Here is a 21,931-nt window from a genome sequence, read left to right on the forward strand (position 1 = left end):
CTAACGGGTGATAATGCAATAAAAGAGAATCAATAAGTCAGATGACCTGGGTATTTATATTGCTCAACACTGGTGACAAATGTCACCAGTCATAGAGAAAACAGCTTTCCCTTTGATTTAGTAAAGGAGAAAATGAAACCATTAAAATAAAAAAGAAAAGAAAAAGGAAATAACAAAACTTTAACAAATTTAAATTTAAAAGTATGTCAAATACAATGAATTTACACTATTTAATTAAAAATTTTATCAATACAGAAAGATACACACTTACCTCATAAACAACCACATAATGTTCTTTAATAAGTGATTCAGTGCAGTCACCAAAATAGTCTTCAAAGGTATCTACAACACGGTGGAGGAATTCTATTACAAATAAAGGTGGAACTGCAGGGGGAAAAATAGAAACTAGAATTGAATTAATGGTATACTTATCTCAAAAGTATTTAACACTTTCAAAATATACTGTGTAGCTTATCTACATTTGCATAAAATATAAATGTATTGTCATCAACATGGCCACTCGTAATGCCATACTTGTCATTGGTATTTCATCTCTCCCCTTTTAGTTAATACAAATACAACTAAATATGTAACGATGTTTTAATATTAAAGAAGAATGTGTTCTTCATATCTAACAAATATGTGTTAGATATGTAATAATGTTATATCATATATGATATAACATGAATTACTATGAAATAAGACAATATTCTGAAAATTGAAAATTTAACAACCAGTAGCTTCTCATTTGAACATGTTCAGAATTTTACCTACCTAGGTTCACAGATAAATCAGTTCAACTCTATTACTAATGAAATTAAGTCCCATATCCTGAGTGGAATCAAATGTTTCTATGCACATGAAAAACTATTGAAGTTCAGAGTATTAATCAAACATTTAAAATTAAGAATACACAAAAGCCTCATTAGACCAGTTGTGATATATGGTTGTGAAGCTTGGACACTAACAAGTAAAGATGAGCAGTTGTTGAGTGTTTAAGCGTAGAATTTTACGAAACGTTTTTGGGCCCATACAAGATGTTGATGGATCCTGGAGGATCAGAATGAATGAACCATGAACTTGACAATCTTATTCAGGGTGAGGACATTGTTAGATTTGTGAAGAGCCAAAGACTTGCCTGGTTGAGACATGTTATGAGACTGGATAACAGCAGAACTAAGAGTATAATGAAATGGAAACCTATAGGGAGGACGGTGAGAGAAGACCATGAAAAATATGAGTGGATGACATAGAAAATTACTTAAAGACTATAAGAATAAGACATTGGAGAAGTCTGACTTCTGGAAGGGCTTATTGGTGGAACATCGTCGAGAAGGCAAAGACCCATCTTGGGTTATATGGAGAAGACAATATTCTAATCCAAGAGAGAAGAAAATCTAAATGTTCTAATAAAAAAAATTCTAGTAATTGGAAAAATACAATTTCTCAAAATGTGGTCCATTCCATATTCATAAACAATATCTATTCTCTTGTTGATTTTAACCAGACTTCTTTCATCATACTCCTTTTTTTTTTTTTTTTTTCAGTTGCATTTATAAATGTGCAAAGCATTTTCTAGATTCACTATGTCTGTCTACATGTAAACAATTCAACTCTCTAACAACTGAAATGTGTCTCTGTCTCCGTGTTGGCCAAGATTTTTGTAGCTCCAGCAAACGCTAAGTTTTTATATATATTTAGTAGTTTTATTGACTTAATTGTTATACTAAATTATTTTATATAAGTAGCTTTATAGTCCTAGTCAAGCTCCTTGGTTCATTTGAATTTAGATAACGATTTTGAAAGTTAATACTTGGTGTCCGCAGATCTTACCGTTCGTAACTTGCACCATTGTTATACGATACAGAATAGCATAACGTAAATCCCAAACTTCATAGCGTAAGGTTTAATGTAAAACTAGATAGCGAAAACGCAGCACTATATTAGAAATCTGTTAGATTAGTATAGTATTATCAATTAATTGGTAAAATTTATTAATCTTATTAAATTTCATTGTTAATTAAATTATACTTAAACGGAATCGTGACCCTGACTAGAACAGCAAAGCAACGGGCACAAAGTAGCGGAAGTACTGTGGCTCACGGGAGAACCGAAGGGGGCGATTCTCTAATGCATCACAGTCTGAAAAAAATGTGCGAAATGTGAAATGTTTGCAGACCTGTCTAGAAGAGGACATGATCTAACCAAGGAGGATGTCTTTGTATGTACTAGGTGCAGAGACTGTGGAGAAATTAGGTGCCAACTCGGCATTCTGATGGGCGTATGAGAGTCTTAGGTGTAGGCTCTCGAAGAAATAAATATGAGGGGCCCATCAAGCTCTCAGCTGCCCAACTCAATGCCAGAGCTCACTCCTGTGCATCAGGCAACACAGCTGCAATCTCCAAGGCAGAATGCACTGGACCCACAGGAAGTAGTTATTGTTGGCGACTCTATTGTCAGGGAGACGGGGAATATATTATGCAAAAAGGATAGGTGGAACAGGATCAGGATATGTCTGCCATGGGCAAAAGTTGATGACGTTGTAGGGCAGATATCATTTTTTATGGGCACAAAAGGTGATATCGTTGAATATGTTGGCACTAATGACCTTAAGAGTAAGAGATCTGCAGATTTACTTAACAAGTACAGTTACTTAACCAGTAACAAGTTTTTTTGGGAACGAGAGTAGCCTTGTGCAGGTGAAGTTTTTACGGCTCCGGCTAATAGAGAAGTTTTCTTAAATTTTTGCTCTTTTATTGACTTAAATTGGCATATTAATTTATTTTCTAAAAGTAGCTTTATATTCCTAGTTATAATACTTAGTTTAAATTGAACTTCGATAGAGATTTTGTAGGTTACTACTTATTACTGGTAAGGGTGTCCAATCCATGTGTTTTACAAATTTTTGCAGCTCTGGTGAACACTAAGTTTTTATTATTTATATTTAGCCATTTTATTGACTTAATTGTTATATTAAATTATTTTCTATAAATAGCTTATAGACCTATTCAAGCTCCTTGGTTTATTTTTAATTTAGATAGCACAATTTTGAAAGTTAATTAATACTTAGTGTCCATAGATTTACCGTTCGTAACTTGCTGCCATTGTTATATGATACAACATATATCCCGAACTAGATAGCGAAACACATTGCACGGTATTAGAAACCTGTTAGCTTAGTATAGTATAGTATAGTATAGTATTATCAATTAATCAGTAAAATTCATTAATCTTATTAAACTTCATTGTCAATTAAATTGTACTTTTTTAACTAAATACATAAAACGACTTAGGTTTTACAAATGTAACATTATTAATTAATACATATAACGGAAGTTATATAATGAAACTTGGAGATAATACTCGATACTGAAAAAAAAAAAAATATATATATATATATATATAGTGTTATAACTGCATTGGGATATAAGTTTAGGTTTATAATTTTGTATTGAAATTTAATTTAAATCATGACTCAGATCACAGTAGCAAAGCAGATTGGTTGGCTATTTTAGGATTTTATGGCACATTTGGTTCTAAGGCTATAATGTGCCAAGTCATAAAGGTGTAAAATATAAAAGTATAATATTATAATTGTTTATATATTATTGTGAAAGAGTATACGATATAAAATGTTTATAAAGCATAAAACGATAAAAGCATTCTAGATAAAGTAGTTTAGATTAACAAGTTGTAAAAACTTAAATATAACTGACATGTTGCCATTGTCCGATAAAATCTGTGAGTGTATAAGGCTCAGACAGATGGCTAAAACATAAAAGACAATCACTATAAAAACACAGACATTCATTAAAATATGACGGACTGTTAAAATGATGTCACAATTTCTACACATAGGATGATCGTCTGCCCTCAGCAGATAGCAATGTGTCAAGTGACAATGTCCTATGCAGAGCCGAGATAAAAGAACTTCCGCTTTTCGGTTCCTGTGCAGACTAGACTGCCAATGTTCAATTACAGGCTTAATCTCATATAATTTGTTTGCAGCCTGTCCATGCCAGGAGTGTTGCCACTGGGATACAAGTTTCTTTCGAATTACTTGCCTGTAGTCTGTATGGGAGTACTGGCACCTCCGTAGCCAGGTGGGCAGGAGCAGCAGTGCGTAGCACACGATTCCTGATTAGACCGGGATTCGAGCCCATGACCACCAAATACGGAAGACACAGAAGGTCAGGGAATGACCACTGCATATCCCCAGCCCGGATAAAGGGTGAGGGTTGGCGCCAAGAAGGGCATTCGGCCGTAAAAATTTCATGCCAAAACAGTAAAAAATGCTGACCTCATATATATATATATATATATATAAGGGGAAAGAGGCGAGGACACAAAAAAAAAGTCAGTATGGGGGACTAACAGGCTAGGGTTAAGAGGTTCGCTGATTTGGCTGCAGTGTCTGCCAAATCATTTCCTGGGATCCAGCAGAATTGAACATCAAATTCAGATTGAAAGGAAGTGCAGCTTCTGCTGTATCCGGGTCAGGACAGGATGAGGGTTGAACCTCATCGATGATAAAGCCTGCAATGAACTCAGAGAATCGGTATATATAATATATTTTTTGTGGGTGGTTTGTATATGATCCAAGGCTAGCTCAACTGCGTGCAGCTCTGCAATGAACACACTGCATTCATGGGAGATCTGCTCAGATACCATGGTGTCTGGGAAAGCAGCTGCAGATCCGACACGCTTCTAACCTCAAGCCATCTGTGTAGACAGGCACGAAGTCAGAATGTTCAGAGTACTGTGCTAAAAAGAGCTGCAGGTAGACAGCGGATGGAGTATTGTCCTTTCTCCAATTGTTAAGACAGAAGTTGCAGTTTGGGACACAAGCATGCCAGGATGGAGTGAGTTGCCCTGGTGATGGGGCAACATTGTCTAATGTTATATCCAAATCACTCAGTAGCCTTTGGATACGAATAATGAATGGTTGATTGGCAGTCTGGCGTGTGTTGTACAGATTTTCCCAACATGGCTCAAAAACAGGTGTCCACGTCGGATGGTCTGGCAGGGATTTCAATTTCAAAGCATACTGTAAAGACAACTGTTTCCTACAAAGCAATAACGAGGGTTCATTCGCTTCGACATATAGGCTCTGGACAGATGTTCGGAATGCTCCAGTGACAATACGCATCGTCTGATGGTGGATGGGATCCAGCCATCGGAGTATGTTGAGTCTAGATGATGTGCATACCTGGCACCCGTAATCTAACTTAGATCGCAAGAGTGCACGATAGAGGTGCAAAAGGATGTATCGGGCAGTACCCAAAGAATGTGAAGGGATTGCACGTAGGATATTCAAGCCTCTCGTGCACTTCACACGTAGTTGACGAATGTGTTGTAGAAAGGTCAACTTTCTATCAAATACGAGCCCCAAAAATCTAGTCTCAGGTACCACTGGAACTGCATTTTGTCCAAATCTCAATTCAGGTTCGGGATGAAGACTGCTTTCTGCAAAAATGCATGCAAACAGTCTTCTGTGAAGAGAACCTGAATCCATTATTCATTGCCCGTGAGTTCAGATGGTCAATGGCATGTTGCAGTTGTCTCTCAATTATCCTCATGTTGCAGGAATCACAGAATAGGCTAAAATTGTCAACATAGAGTAGGGCTTACAATACCGGTATTTTGGTATTTTTAATTTATGAAACCGGGATACCAGTATTAATATCGGTATTCAAAAAACAAACGTTTTTCTCAATAAATTTTGATAAAAATTAGGTGCAATAAAGTAAGGAAAAAACAAGTACTGTAATTACTTGAATTCATGTTTTAAATAAACTTTTATTGCAATAATAAATATTCTGAAAAAAATCATTAAAATACAGTTATTCTAAAAACAAAAAAATACATATTGTTACTGCAAAGTTTAGTTATGTTTAAGCATTCACACTACCTGTCCGAATAAAGTGAGTCCTTAAGAAACATAAGCAATCAATAGTATGATCATTTAAAATGGATCTAATTTTGGTACATACAGTATTTGATTAGCGGCAGAAAACGCCCTTTCGAATTCTATTCTGGTACTATTGTACTGAGATAATCATAGATGATCTCAGTCCATATTTTCTAGGCTTTGAAACTTTTTTAGCAAAAATAGTTAATAAAAGTATTTCATTAATTTCCAACTCAAGTTCATCTTTTAATCTCATTGGAGTCAGGCAATTTCTTATTTTGGAAAGAATTTACGGAACACCGATGTTCTGTTCCATGTTGGTCTTCCATGGTTGAATTATGTTCATCATTTTCTGAAGGAGAAAGACGTTTTATTAAGCAAAGTATAATTTTCACTACAGTATCTTTACTGAGTCTGGCAGAGAGCAAAGAGTGGGGCTAAGGAATAAAGAAGAGAGCAAAGAATGCAGTTAAGGAATTCTTCACATATATAAATGCAAAGAACAGAAGGACAAATCAGATTGGACGCTTATGTAATGGACGTGGGACAGTATTGGATACCATAGTTGAAGTTGCAGATGAACTCACCGGTTACTTTGCATTGATATTTACATAAAAAACCCTTTGTGTCAATGAGATATTATGGAAGTGAAGTTGAAAAAAATGTAATTAACGATGTTGAAATTTCAAATGATTATTTAATGAGAACTTTTGTGCCTACAGGCAAGTAAGGCGCCTGTGGTTGATGGCATATACCCTATAATCTTAAAGGAGGCGGCAAGTGAGTGCATTGAACCATTAAGGCTAGTTATGAGAGCATCACTAGACTCATGAGAGATTCCGTTGGATTGGTGTAAATTGGAACATAAAGGCGGATCTAAGAGTGTAACATGAAATTACCGACCGACCGACCGACTGGCCAGTCTAACTTCAGTAGTAGGAAAAATCGTGAAGGCAATGATCAAGGGTGGAATTCAGGATCATTTAGATGGAAATGGAATTCTGAAGGATACACAGCATGGTTTTGTAAAGGGAAAATCATGTTTAATTAATCTGGTTAAGCTATTTTGACAGAGTCACTCAAGAGCTGGTATTTGGGAATAATTTTGACATTGTTTATTTGGATTTCAGCAAAGCATTTGACTCAGTCCCACATGAGCGGTTATTTATAAGTTGGAGCAACCTGGAATCAGAGGGAAAATCCTTAGATGGATAGCATGGTGGCTTGAGGGCACCAGGCAGAGGGTTGTGATAAACGGTTATTCCTCAGATTGGTTAATGTAAGAAGTGGGATTCCCCAAGGATCAGTATCGTCACCACTGTTGTTTTTGATTATCTTAAATGATATCTATGAAGGGATGGAGGGCGTGAGGTCTTGCGACTTGCATATGATGTAAAGATCAGTAGAGTAGTTAATGATCGCCACCAAGCAGAGTGACCTAGACAGACTTCCAGGATGGTCAGAAAAGTGGCAGCTATGCTTTAATTCAGCAAAATGCAAGGTCTTATACCTGGGGAACAGCAACCCCAAAATAACTTATACACTTAGTGGAGTTACGATACAGTCAGACATGAAGTTGTCCGAGAATTGTGGACAGGTTGCAGTGGTGCATGGTTTCCTATAGATGATTTATCAAACATTTGCTATTTGAGATAATGATGTCATAATCACATAAAGGTGATTTTATAACTTTTATTTGATTAAATTATAAACTTTTTTTTTTTTAATTAGTACTGAAAAACCGGTATTTTTGTATCAATACCAGCAAAAAATGACCGGGATCCCAGTATTGTTGACATAGAGGGCACAGTTTACAGTTGGAGGAAGATGTTCTGTGATGGTATTCACTTTGGTGGCAAAAAGCGTAACACTTAAAACCGATCCTTGAGGTACAACCTCCTCTTGGCTAAAAGAGCGAGAGAGAGAGAGTAGATCCTACACGGACGGGGAAGGAACGATGAGATAAAAAGTTTTTTATAAAACTTGGGAGATGACCTCTAAGGCCGATGCTGTAAGGTCTTTTAAAATTCCAAATCTCCAAGTTGTGTCATATGCTTTTTCCATATCGAAGAACACGGACACCAGGTGTTTTCATTTTAAAAAGGCATCTAGATTGGAAGTTTCGAGCCTGATTAAATGGTCCAAAGTTGACCTGTTTCTACGGAAGCCACACTGCAATCTGGAGATGAGCTCATTTGCCTCCAAATACCATATAAGGCAGGCATTTAAAATTGTCTCCAGAATTTTGCACATACAGCTGGTCAGAGAAATAGGACGGTAGTTCGTTGGGATTTTAGGATACTTTCCTGGCTTTTTAGATTTAAAGTTAATTGGCTGCTTTTCAAATTTGTCTTTCCAGACCAGAAATTCTGGGAAGAAGATGTTGACGAGATGGCAGAAAAGGTTTCCCCAAGTGCGTTGGCTATTGCAGTTGAGTCTGCAATTTTTTTTTTTTTAATCATATGATGTGGGCAATACACGAAGGAAAGGCAAGCACGAATGCCTTATGCCAGCAATCCGAAACTGCTCTTCTTAAAATATTCTGTTATATAGAAAGAGCAGTTGGTCCATGGATATTGCAGACAGATATTTGATCATATCATAATGGATAAGACCTGGTCCAGCAGCACTTGCCTTGGTAAGAGTCAGAGCTGTTTCTAACTCTTACATGATGAACGGCCCATTATAGGGATAAGACTTTTTAGATTTAAAGTTAATTGGCTGCTTTTCAAATTTGTCTTTCCAGACCAGAAATTCTGGGAAGAAGATGTTGACGAGATGGCAGAAAAGGTTTCCCCAAGTGCGTTGGCTATTGCAGTTGAGTCTGCAATTTTTTTTTTTTTAATCATATGATGTGGGCAATACACGAAGGAACCAGTTTTTTCCTGCTTCCTTCGTGTATCGTGGCCATGAGGTCCAACCGGAGAGTACGGCACCATCATAATATCCAAGACTAAGGCGGGATTCGAACCCACGACCTTTGGGTTGCCAGGCAGGCACTTCACCCACCCGGCTAGCCCAGTCACAACTGGGTCTGCAATAATGCATCCATTACATTCCAGGACCGATGAATGGTGCAATGTATATTTACTGCTGGTAATCTGGGTAATAGTGGATGTAAAGCGGATTCACAATTCCTTTTGGCTCTGATGACGAGTATACCGTGCTTTTGCACGTGCACGTTTGAAGGCTAAAAGATTGGCTGTGGTATGATATTGTCGATATATACCCCAAGCTTTATTTTGTGCCTTTTTTGCTGCTGTGCATTCAGCATTCCACAAAGGTTTTGGAAATGGCGGAAACCGGGTAGATGTTTTCGGTATTGTAGTTGCATGGACAATGCTTTCTCTGATGTACACCACTGCATCACTGATAGGCTCCTAACTGACTGTACTGATGTTCAAGTCTACCAGGTGTTGAAAGGTATTCCAGGCAGCCTGATCAATCTTCCATCGCGGTAACCTAAAAGGTGGGCACGGTCTCCCTTTAGGTAAGTTGGTTATCATGGGGAAGTGATCGCTTCCATAAAGGTTGTCCTCTACCTCCCAAGCGAGTGACGGAAAGAAGAGGGGGAGCATATAGAGAGGTCAACAGCAGAGAATGTACGGGTAGGCATGTGGGAAAAGGTGTTAATTTTCACATTTAGAAGGGAAAGGTTATTGTTAGTGAGCATGTGCTCTATGACACGTCCCTTTCCATTAATGTCGGCACTACCCCACAGGGTGTTATGTCCGTTGAAATAGCCCAGCAGTAAGACAGGAGTAGGCAGCTGCACAATGAGATCATCAAGGTCTTTCTGGGAGATATCAGCTCTAGGTGGCAAATAAACCGAACAGACTATTAATAAGAACCCTATCGTAAGGCAAACTGCTACCGCTTCTATGTTGGCGGAGCAGAATAGTTTGAAATGGGGTATAGTTTCCTAGAAGTATAGCAACACCCCCCATGATCAGGTCCATCTCCAGTTCTGTCCTTTCGAACGATAGTAGTGTTACAAAGGGAAGGGTTTTCATTTGCCATCAGGTATGTCTCTTGTAAGCAAAAGCAAACTGGTTGATGCTTTTGCAGGAGGGCCTTGATGTCATCATTGTTTTGCCGGAATCCACGACAGTTCCATTGTAGGAATTTAACCATTATTTTGGCTTGGTGGGTCCATCAGGCAGCTTCCAAGGTGCTGAGGGCTTACTTTTGTCAGTCTTGGCTTTATCTTTCCCGGGGAAGTACAGACGCTGTCCAGTGTCCATTTCATCCTCAGCAAAGAGTTCCAAGACTGAATCTTCTTGTACCTCCTTCTCTTCGACATCCATGTTTTCTTAGGTACTAGGAGGTGTACTTCAACTTTCTTAGTCTTTTCTTTGGGAGTTGCTTTTGTTACTTGTGGAGCATTAGGAGGTACCGATATTGGAGTGGCAGTTGATTGGTCTTTCTGTGCAGGTTTTTGTGGGCTTAAGAGGTAGCATGCGATGGGAGTGAATGACTCTTTTGGAGGAATGGTCATGTCCGTCTGAGTTCCGATGGAACATCTCCCTGCTACCTTCTGGGCATAGCGGAGTTTGTTCATATTTAGAGGTTTCACCACTTTCCTTGCCTTCTGGTATGATATGTTCAGCTCTGCCTTCAGCCGTTGGATTTCTTTTTCTTCTTTCCACCTCTGGCATGCTCATGAGTAGACTGGATGTTCTCTCTCGCAGTTAATGCAGGTAGGTTTCGTGGCTGAACATGATGTTGTGTCATGGTCCTTTGCACCACAACGAGCGCATGCAAGGACTCCACGGCAGGCCATTTGAAAATGTCCATATTTCTGACACCGAAAACATCGTAAAGGATTTGGAACATATGGATGCACTGGACAGTTGTTGTTGTTATTTGGTTTTTAGGAGCATTAGCAACTAAGGCCATATTGCTCTGGGGATATGCGGTGGTCATTCCCAGACCTTTCCGCATCCTCCGTATTTGATGGTCACGGGCTCGAACCAAGGTCTAATCAAGAAGCGTGTGCTACGCACTGCTGCTCCTGCCCACCTGGCTACGGAGGCACCTCACTGGACAGTTGATGTATCCAACTTTGATCCCATCACGAGACATCGGTGAATTGAAAGTCAGGATTATGTTTCTAGTTTTAACAAGTTTTCCATCCCTACATTGATTCTCTTAACAGCTATCACTCCCTGTGGTTTTAGCTCAGAGCAGATCTCCTCCTCGGTAACATCAAGAAGGTTCCACTCTGAAATGACACCTCTCGATGAGTTGAGTGTTCTGGGTGATGTCACTGTTATGGGTATTCCTCCAATACGGCACTCTAGCGCTGCTCGCCGGTAAACAGACGGTAGGTGTTATCAGTCTGGAGCAAAGTCGAGAATGATATATTGATTGACAGGTAGGCGTGGCAAACAATGTGCTGATTTGTGCGCGAACGCAACACACGATAACATCGGTATAGTATCACTCAGAAGCACTAATGGTAACTTGCCCTAATGAACGCTTTCCATAAGAGTGAAAAAAGGTCAGATTACCTCCACGTGAATCCCATGGGAGTTTTACCTCCTCCCGAAGTAGAGGGGGTAACCTAACCTTTTTTCTTTAGAATCACAGTCATATTTAGAAATACATTCATAAAAAAATAAATTTTTTTATGACTGTATTTTTATTTTCTTGTTCAATAATATGCCCTAATGGGGAAAAAAGGTCAGGTTACCTCCATTTGAATCCCATGGGAGCTTGAACCCCTCCTAAAATGGAGGGGGTAACCTAACCTTTTTTTCTTTAGAATTATGGGTGGACTAGCACATAAAGTGTTTATTAACAAAATATTAATTTTTTATTACTGTACTTTTATTTTTAAGGTCAGGTTATGAAAAATAAACCTTTTCCTTTTTTCGTAACCAAACCTAAATCAAGAGTATAGTAAAAACACTCATGAACTCTAAAAATCTGCTTTTAATAATGAGAAAAAAACATGAAGAACACAAAAATGAACAGAACAAAAACTTCTATTAATTTAGTTTTCATCAAAAAATCAACCAACGTTTAATTTTCCTTACAAATTTCTTCCATCTTTAAAAGATTCATCGCTATTATTACCTGTTTACCATTCATCACAAAACTATTATGCACCGTTCTTTACTCATAAATACACATTATAATGCTAACCAATGACTACTCAGTAGCTTGTCATCTGTCGCACCCACCACCAATCACTTCATTATTTGCCATGCCTACCTGTCAATCAATATATCCTTCTCGATTTTGGCTTCAGACCAATAACACCTACCGTCTGCTTACCAAGCAAGCAGCACTAGAGTCTGATGTCAGTAAACTAATTTTCCACGTAAGTTATCCGACGTTTCTCATCGTTCTCGTGTTGGCTTTCTTTACCTTAGCCCAAAAAACTATAGCACAAAAACTATATTAAAACACATGCAATTAATAAAATGCATACCTTCAGCTGTGGTGACGGCTACAAAGAAGATGTTGCAACGATATATGCTAATCAAATAATGATGAGGAGTTGCAATGAGTGGTGGGATATCATCAGAGGAAGATGCCTTTCTTTGGGCATCAAAGAAATAGTCACATACAGAACGATGAATAACACTTTTCCAGTGTTTTTCCATAAACACATCCCTGAGAAAAAAAATAACATATATAAGTTAACACTTAAGTAATAAAATTTATTGTAATGTTAATAGCATACCATAATAAAACTGAGTATTTCACAAGTATGGTAAAATAAATTATGTGATTATCAGAGCTTTTAAGAAAAGGAGCAAATTATCGCATTTTATAGACCATAAAGATGCATTTTTTTTCCCCTGTAAAATGATGCCCAAAATTTCTACACATTATGGTCCAAACATATATACTATATACATGCAATGATTTCCTCTTTTAGATTGGACTGCATATTGCTAGGGTGGCCAACCCTGTAGCACACATACAAGGTTACAAGGTGTGGCTATTAAATAACAGACTGTGCATGCAGCCACTACACACAAAGCACCATCTGGGAAACAAAGGCACAGCAGTTGACCTCAAACCTTTCCCTAGTTGTCTGAACTGTTACATTAAACCTAGCTTTATATGCAGAGGAGGTTACAGTACTTTGTTGTGATCTACTGGTAACTCATCTTTAATGTTCTTTGAATCTGGTATCAGGACTGTCTTGGTAGCCAACTTTCCTTTCCCAGTGTTCACTTCTTGCTTGACTATCAGCACTCACAAAGAAACCAAGGCATTTTTGTGCAACCGGGTCATTGGCCGAGTAGCAGATCATTAACTTTAAAATCTGCACACATTGGTCAACTAATGATCCTTCTAGTGAATTTTTTTCAAAAGGAAGCTGAACAATTTCATAGTTTTCTTTTAAGCTTTCTTACAGTATGCGTCAACAATCATTTCTAGTCTATGAGGCTGAGTTCTTCAAGAAAATAGAATCTAAACTTTACAGATTTTTGTCCGAAAAGTGACATTTGAAAAAATAATGATCTAAAATTCCATACTATCAAACAACAGATAAAAATAAACTTTGAACATTTGCAACCAAAATGCCAAAAAAAAAAAAGAAAAAAACCTAGGTTACAAATTAAAATAAAAACTTTCCTTATTTAACATTCACGTTTTTAACAAATCCTCCCATAGCTTTATGATTAAATGCTATGAAAAGAAAGAACCTTGCATCTAATCTTCATGCATTACAATAACAATCTTTGTTTAAATCTTGCTTGCAAACATATGGCTACATCTTTTATTTTCCATGCCAATAAGCTTTATCTTAAAACATATTTTATGTTTTCCCATAGAAAGTAACTCCAGAAAAATTTTGTAAATATCACACATTACCAATATCACACATTGTAAATAACACATTACCATTACAGTTCATTCTGCAAAGAAATGTGTCTGTGATTACAATTAACATTGACTAACGACCTCAAAAACAAGTGGAAGCAGAAACAGAAGTCAAGTTACATTTGTTGCACTCGCACAATTCACACATCTGCTTACATAAACTTATTTCCGTAATTTTCCTCCATGAGAATATAGTGGCTGATTTTGCCACTTGTCACTCACTTTGAGAAGTCTGAGTTTGAGTCCTGTTATACACAAGAGAAATTTATAAATGCCTCTTCAATCGGGATGCTGGATTTTTGAAAATTCTACTTCTTTGAAGGTTATGCACATAGCCTACATATTCAGTGGTAATTCACTATTTTTATTATATAATATAGTAACTATGCTCTCTGTAATCTCCACATAACCCATTAAGCCAAAATGTTAATCCACACTGCTGAATTGGTCCAGGATAACAAACTGCTTAAGAAATAAGGGCTGCAAGTTTGAATACTGGCTCTAATATGGATATTGCAATTCCCCAATATGTTTAAATATGAGGTATAAATAGCACATTATGATTTCAGCATAAAGTCACATTAAAAACTAACTGTACTATTAAGTACTATACCTGAACTAATACTGAATGTCTTGAAAAATGAATGACTTTATAGACAGCAGTGTTCTCCCCAAGACCTATCGAATGGGTTGCACAACCCAGTGAATTTAACTGACCGCCCAGCTAAAATTTAAGCAATTCTCGTGGTATAGTACTGCACTGCTCACGATCAATATTAATTCAAACATACTATGCGATTGAGATCAATGCGAAAGGAGCATATAATGTTAAATTATGCAATTAATTTCTGTTCTGGATCGCTTCAGTCACATTTATAAATAACAGAAAATTTTATAATATTGAGAAGTATTACACTTCCCCACCTGGCTACTTCATAATGCCACCCGGCTGGCAAAATTTTCTGGGGAGAACACTGCATAGTAACGACAAACAGTCATAGAAATAATATGCAAAACATAAAGAAATTGGTGCTTCAAAATTACTAATGGAGCATAATTTTGTCCCATAAGCCTATTTTTCCTCGGCCCTTGTATAGTCCACTACAATCGTCAAAATATTCAAAGTGCTTTCTGAAAATTCTGGATTTTGAGGTTCACAGTATTACTAAAAAGTAAAAACAATTACTTTCATACAGCCATTGATTAGTAATTAATTAGTAACAACATAAGTATTTTACTTTTTACCTCTGTTAATCAGAGAAAAAGAAAAAAATTTGAAATAAAAATCTAATGTGCCTGAAATATAATGCACTGCATACATTAACTAACTTGTTTATATATATTTCATTCATTATAACTTTATTTCATTCTTTATTTAACTCATAATTCCGCAAACTGCAGCATATTGGCTATCCTGGAGAGTGCCACATGTTATTGACAATTATCCTCCAATCCGTATGTATGATAAACTTAGTAACTGCTGTTCGTGTGGTCTTATCACCAGTGGCAAGTGTCCCATACTACACTCAATAGCAACACAAAAGTATTCAATCATAAAGTAAAACTGACATTTTGCTCTAATTTGTGTGTAGCAAGAGAAAGAATGCCATTCACATTCATCTTACTCAATTCATTCAAGGCCTTACACATCTCAATCAGATCACCCGACAGGTGCCTAGTCTCCAGAAGCTGCAATTCACAAAACTGAAGCCTTTCTAGGTAAAAGCACCCTTTTCCAATCACCAATCTGGTTGCCCTTCTCTGCACCCATTCCAGCAGACCTACCGTATTTCCCCATGTATAAGACGCACTTTTTTTCGAAAAATTTGGGGTCTAAAAACTGGGTGCGTCTTATACAGTGGTTGTAGATTTTTTTTTACTTGCATTTCCCGCTTTTTCACACTTGTCTTTGTGCTCATTGTTTCGCACTTGTTACCGGCATATTAGGTTATGTTTTGCCACGTTCTGCCCAGAAATGGCTCAGAAAAGATTTTCATACAGTGCTGAATTCAAATTAAAAGTGATCCAGTTTGCAAAAGTGAATGGAAATCGTGCTGCTGAATGTAAGTTTGGTCCTCCTCCAACTGAGAAAACAATCCGAGACTGGCTACGGGAAGTCTACGAGACTGACTACGAGGCTGGCTACTGAAAACGCTACGGCAGAAGAAGGTCATTAGAGACAAGTCAGCAAAATGGCCTGATTTAGAGAGGGAATTGAAGATGTGGATTGAGGAGCAAAGGGCAATTGGAATTCCTGTGTCCACAAAGATGGTTCAGCATGAGGAAAGAAGAATTACTGATGAAAAAGAAGTTACTGATTTTAAAGGAGGACACAATTGGTGCTTCAGGTTCATGAAACGAAATGGACTAAGCATGCATACACGCACCAGACTTGCCCAAAAGATGCCTGAAAGCTGAGTAGAAGGTCCTTGAATTTGATCGTTTTGTCATTCAATGTCGGAAGACACATCAGTTTGAGTAGGGACAGATTGCAAATATGGACAAAGTCCTCCCTTCAATTTGATGTCCCAAGTAACAGAACTGTTGATAAGAAGGGGTTTTTTTTTTTTTTTTTTTGGTAGTTGTTGGCGCATCGGCTTCTGTGGCCATAATGCACCTCCCAAGGTTTTTGCAGTACTTTGATCCAAGCCCAAGGCGGGATTCGACCCCCCACCTTTGGGTTGCCAGGCAGGCACTTTACCCACCTGGCTAGCCCGGTCGGCATAAGAAGGGGGTGAAAACTGTAACTGTGAAGACAAGTGGACAAGTAAAGATCCATTATACAGTTGTTCTAGCTTGTGCCGACGGAACCAAGCTGCCTCCTATGCTGATTTTCAAACGCAAAACAATGCCAAAAGAAGACATTCCTCGAGGAGTGATTGTCCACGTTCATGACAAGGGTTGGATGGATCAGGATGGGATGAAGATCTGGTTTGAGAAAGTTTGGAGCAGGAGACCAGGTGGGCTCTTACGCAAACCTGCCCTATTGGTGCTTGATCAGTTCAGGGCACACATAACAAAAAATACAAAGAAGGTTGCTGCAGAGCAAAAAACAAAACTTGCCGTCATACCCAGAGGCTTGACATCCCAGCTCCAACCACTTGATGTCAGCATTAACAAACCCTTCAAAGCTGCCATGAGAGACGAATGGAACCAATGGATGAAGTCTTCTGGGGACAATTTGACACCATCAGGAAGAGTGAAGAAACCAACTATAGAAGTTTGTACCTGGGTGAAAAGATTCTGGGATAATATCAAGATTAAGATCGTTGTCGAGTCATTTAAGAAGTAAAAGTGTAAAGTGTATTTAGGGTCATACGGCACCAGGGGTTTCTCCCATCTCCGCATTGTTTACATTGTGATGGGTGTGCCAGTTTGCTGGAAATGCCAGAGATTTAAAAGTGTATGGATATTGTTTATCTGTAGTGTCGTGTACCGTTGTTCATCTGATCATTTAGCCGCTAGACCCCTACTGAGGCTCAATGTTGCCCCACTTTCACCCCGTGGAGGCAGACCAAGTACACCAGTATTATAATTATTTACTCTGGCAGGTCCTGCCACCTAATTTCCTTAGATTTCAGTGGCTAGGACCTATAAAAAAAAAAAAAAGTGCACATATACATACACATCAATTGGTATAGGTTAGTTTGCGTGGTGAAGGTGCTAGAATGAGAAGCCGAGAGTTTTGGGCAAAATTTATTTTGATGGTTAAATTTGGATTGTGTGGGACTTTCGCTTGCGTATAATTAGTGGGGAGAGAGAGAGAGAGAGAGAGAGAGACTGAAGATTGGGGGGATATAGTCAGAAAAAAGGAGCCGATAGGGAAGGTAGCTCCAGCTTGCAGTGGGGCATGCCCTACCAGAAAAAAGAGAAGGGTGGTGGGGGTTGCAGGATATGGCAAGCCGTCTCCCTCCTCCACTGGGGAAGGGGAGTAATAGTGGGCCAGACAAGGGAGCTGACCCAGAAAGCCAATAGGGTGTGAACGCTTGTGGCTGCGATGTGGTCGTCTATCATCAGTGGCCTACCATCCAGGGCTAATGGAATTCGTTCAGGTTTTCTTGTCAGGTCCCTACAACGACTGTGCAGGTTCTTCATCTTCTGGTGAGAGTCGCTCATTGAACTGAGTCCCGTCCATGTGTCAGTTGGGAAGGATTTTCATCAGGGTTGAAGGTCCAATCATGTCCATTTGGTGTCTGTGCAGCGCGACAGCTGCTTGGTCGTTAGTCTTTATAGATTGGGCAATGCCCCAGCTGTGGGTTAAAAGAGTCAGATCTTTACGATCACTGTTTGTGGGTCGAGCCCGTCACCACCAAATACAGAGGATGCGGAAAGGTCAGGGAATGACCACCGCATATCCCGGAGCAATATGGCCTTAGTTGCTAATGCTCCTAAAACCAAATAACAATAACTGTTTGTGGGATCTGTTCTCGTCATAGTGGCAGTCTTTACATGTTCATTTCTGTGCTTTGGTCCCAACCTGGGTATGTACAGTCATTTGCATGCTATAGGTTGGACTTGTCTTTGGTAGTCGTGGTTTCTCCATGGGCCCTATGGCCTGTCCGGGAGTGAAAGTCGGGATGTTTGGATTCAGTCACTTGGGGAAATAGGGATTCGAGACTCCTGTTTTTGTTGTGCTGGTTATTCTGCAGGTCAGTGCAGCTTGGTGTGGTCGTACAAGCAGTGAGCTATGTTGGTTCTGATTGCTCAGGGTTTGCTGGCGACGGGAGGGTTTGCTGGCGATGGGAGGGTTTGCCATCTGTCGTAGAGGCTCTGGGCAAATTTAGAGAATTGCTTGTAATTTGCTTCATTCTCCAGTAGATAATGCTCCTGGTTTTTGGGGTTGAATTTTATCTGTGTGATCAGGTGTCCACGTAGATCTTCATAGTGCTCACATTCATGCATTATGTGGTCCCATGTCTCCAGAGAGCCACATGCACACATGGGATTATCTGTGATGCCAAGGAGGTTCAGTTTGTTGCGAATCGCTCCATGTCCTGTGAGGAGGTAAGTAGTGTAGAGTCCGGGGTTTAACCATTGTGGATATTGTGGGTAGACCTGTTGGAGATTAGGTAGAAACTTTCGAGTTATTTCATCTTTGGTTGAGTCAGTCCAATGTTGCTGCCAGATTGTTTGTAGGTATGTTTCCAGTCTTTTCTTCTCTGCCTGTCTGTTATTTATCGGATCTGTGGTAAGGTCTAGATACGTTGTGGCTTTTCCACGCCTGAGTTGCTGCTGCATTCTTGATAACTTTCAGTGCATGTGTCGATACTGTATTGCATGCTCGGGTGATGGTTAGGAGGATTGATCTGTGTATTATTTCCAATCGTCGACGATTCACCACTGTTGAGGCCTTTTGATACCAGGCACGGAGGCATATGTAATTGCTGGGATGATGGCTGCCTTGTAGAGGAGCGCAAGGGTGCACCTCTTCAGCCCCCAGTCTCCGCGGGTGACCCTGGCAAGCATGGCTACGTAATTTTTGATCTTTGTCTGTATATAGTTGAGGTGGGGGTAAACAATCGGTTTCTGTCTAGTATAATTCCAAGGTATTTAAGTTCAGTGACAAGCTTAACGGTTCTATCATTGATTCTAATTTGGGGCGGTCTGGTTGGGGTCAGGAAGCCTTTAAGGAGTATGGATTTCGTCTTGGTTGACGAAATGGTCAGGTGATGTCCCTCCGCCCAGTCTCGGAGGGTGGTTAGTGCTTCGTTTGCGATGATCTCCATCTGAGCCCTAGAGTTAGCGGCCAGTACCAGGGAGAGATCATCAGTAAATGCCAGTGATTTGACGTTCCCTAGATCCTTGAAGAGGAACTCGTCATGTACACAGTTCCATAGGAGGGGGCCCAGTACCGAGCCCTAGGGGCATCCCCGACAGACCCGGCGCTCCACCCTACAGTAGGGAGCATCTACTAAGATCCTTCTGTTACTTAAGTAGCTCCGCATACAGCCACAGAGATTCATTGGCGATTCGGCTGCTCTGAGTCTTGCAAGGATGCTCGGCCACCATAGAGCATCGAACGCCCCGCAAAATCAATTGAGATGAGGAGGAAATATTTTAGGTCACAACTCTCTGCTAAGTCCAGGATACGTTCCAGAGCGTCAAGGGTAGATCATCCAGGTTTAAAGCCGAATTGGTTGTTTGCAGTTAAATTTGCTGTGTTGTAGTGTTCTACTATCCTCTGTTTGAGCAGTTGTTCAAATACTTTGCTTAGCACCGAAAGTAGGGCTATTGGTCGATATGATTCTGGTATCTGTGGCTGTTTGGATGGGTTTTTAAGTATAAGTTTCACGCTGGCTACCTTCCAGTCTGAGGGGAACCAGCCAGAGCTGAGGCAGTGGTTGTACAAGTCTAGGAGGAGGTCAGGGATATATTCGGCAACTTTCTTTACTATTTCCGGCTCCAGCATGTCCGGACCTGGAGTTCTTTTGCTTTTTAATTTGCTTATGGCTGTTTGTAATTCATGGTGAGTGAAGGGCTCTTCCATTCGGGTGGTTTGGTAAGCTTCGTTGGCCAGACAAAGTAGTTGTTGTTCAGGAGTATCATTTCCGTTTAGTGGTTTGAAGGTGGTATTTAGGATGTTGTTGATTGAATCTTGCCAATTTTTTGTCATAGTGCCTTGCGGGGTAATTGTGGAGGATGTCACCTCCACTCTGGGCAGTTTGTTCATGGTTATGTGATATATTATGCTCCATGGACCCGAGTTGCCTACAGTAGACACCAGATGCTCCCATGACAGCTTCTTTCGCTGCCTGATCATCACGGTATATGTATTCCTGGCATCCCTGTACTGCTGCCTGAGAAACTCCACCTAGGTGGGGGCCAGGTCTGTACAGCTCTCTGGAAGGCTCGTCTCTTTTGGTTCATTTTCCGTCTCAGTACTTCAAGTTCTCGTGACCACCACAGGACTGCTCCCGGCTGTGGGGTGCTTGTCCTGATTGTCTGGTTTGCAGCACTTGCTATGGCATTTGTTATTGCACGTTGGTGGTGATCTGGTGTGCAGCCCAGTAGTTGGTCGGTTTGTAGGTTGTTGGCTTTGAAGATGATAGCCTCTTTGAATCGTTCCCAATTCACTTTATCTACTGCATACCTGTTTAATTTGAGACTAATGATTGGGGCTCAGTGGAGTGATCTTTGCATGTCAAATGTGATAGCTCGGTGGTCGGAAGTGGTCCAGTTCTCTTGAACCTTCCAGGCTGCAATATGACTGGCAAGAGATCTGGTAGCTATGGTGGCATCCAAGGTGGCTTCCCAAAGGGTTGAACTGAAGGTTGGTAGATTATTGGGACAGTTTAGGACAACAAAGCCACTGTTGGTCAAAAACTCTTCCATATGTTGTCCATTTCTGGACCCCCTGCGTTCCGGGGTCTCGCTGTGCCACAGAGGTGAGTGGCAGTTCAAGTCAGCGGAGACAAGTATCCTGGCTCCGTGCAGCTCGGTGAGTACATGTTGCAAGTACTGTGTTGCAGGGAGAATACAGATGGGTGATCTTTGTCACTGTTATATTAGAGTTTCTCACCACTATAGCCACCCAGGGGGTCACTCCACCCACCTGAACAATCTTGTAATTGAGTGGGTATCCCCGTACAGCCCCGGCGCAGGTGTAAGGTTCTTGTAGCAGTATGACGTCAAGATTTTCTTCCTCTGCCTTTTGCCTAACCTGTCCCGCAACTGCAATGGCCCGGTGCGCATTTAGCTGGAGAAATTTAATGCAGCTTGCATTGTATCTTTTAGGAAGAGTCCCCATAGTGGATCTTTAGTTGTTGTGCACCTTTTGCTTTTATGTAGACAGGGCATTTGCTGTCTCTGAGTTAGTGTGTGTGTGAGGGAGTTTCTGCCACTTACAATTTGCACAAACTGGATCGTTTGCTTTGTTTGGGCAGTTTGCAAAGATGTGCCCCTTCTCAGCACAATGTCCACATGCTGCTTCTTGATGGGTGCGTGGTGTGCCCGAATCGGCAACACCGGAAATATTTCGGGACCGCGATGTGTTCCTTGTACCAGTGGGAGCTCCAATTTATGTATATTCTTGTCTGTTTTGTGATCTCTTTCCAGGCTTCAGGGGCCAGTCCAAGTACCCAGTTTGAAGAGCCTTGATTTCTGCTCTTTGTTTGGAATTTTGGCATTATAAGGCTGGTAGGATCTCTGTCAGGTAATGCCTGTTGGAGGTTG

The 21,931-nt window shown here is 40.0% G+C and overlaps 1 protein-coding gene across 1 annotated transcript in view; it reads right to left on the minus strand.

The window, feature by feature from the left end:
* Positions 1–21,931, minus strand: part of cm (AP-3 complex subunit carmine) — a 136,772-nt gene that overhangs the window by 95,599 nt on the left and 19,242 nt on the right. The window contains exons 2-3 of the mRNA XM_090371985.1: positions 12,351–12,535; positions 272–384 (exon numbers count right to left, since the gene is read on the minus strand). Coding sequence (XP_090228111.1) covers positions 272–384; positions 12,351–12,535 — 298 coding nt within the window. The remainder of the gene's footprint in view (positions 1–271; positions 385–12,350; positions 12,536–21,931) is intronic.

The sequence above is a fragment of the Mastigoproctus giganteus genome, chromosome 4, assembly GCF_048544385.1.
Source record: "Mastigoproctus giganteus isolate SK-2022 chromosome 4, ASM4854438v1, whole genome shotgun sequence".
Taxonomy (NCBI): domain Eukaryota; kingdom Metazoa; phylum Arthropoda; class Arachnida; order Uropygi; family Thelyphonidae; genus Mastigoproctus; species Mastigoproctus giganteus.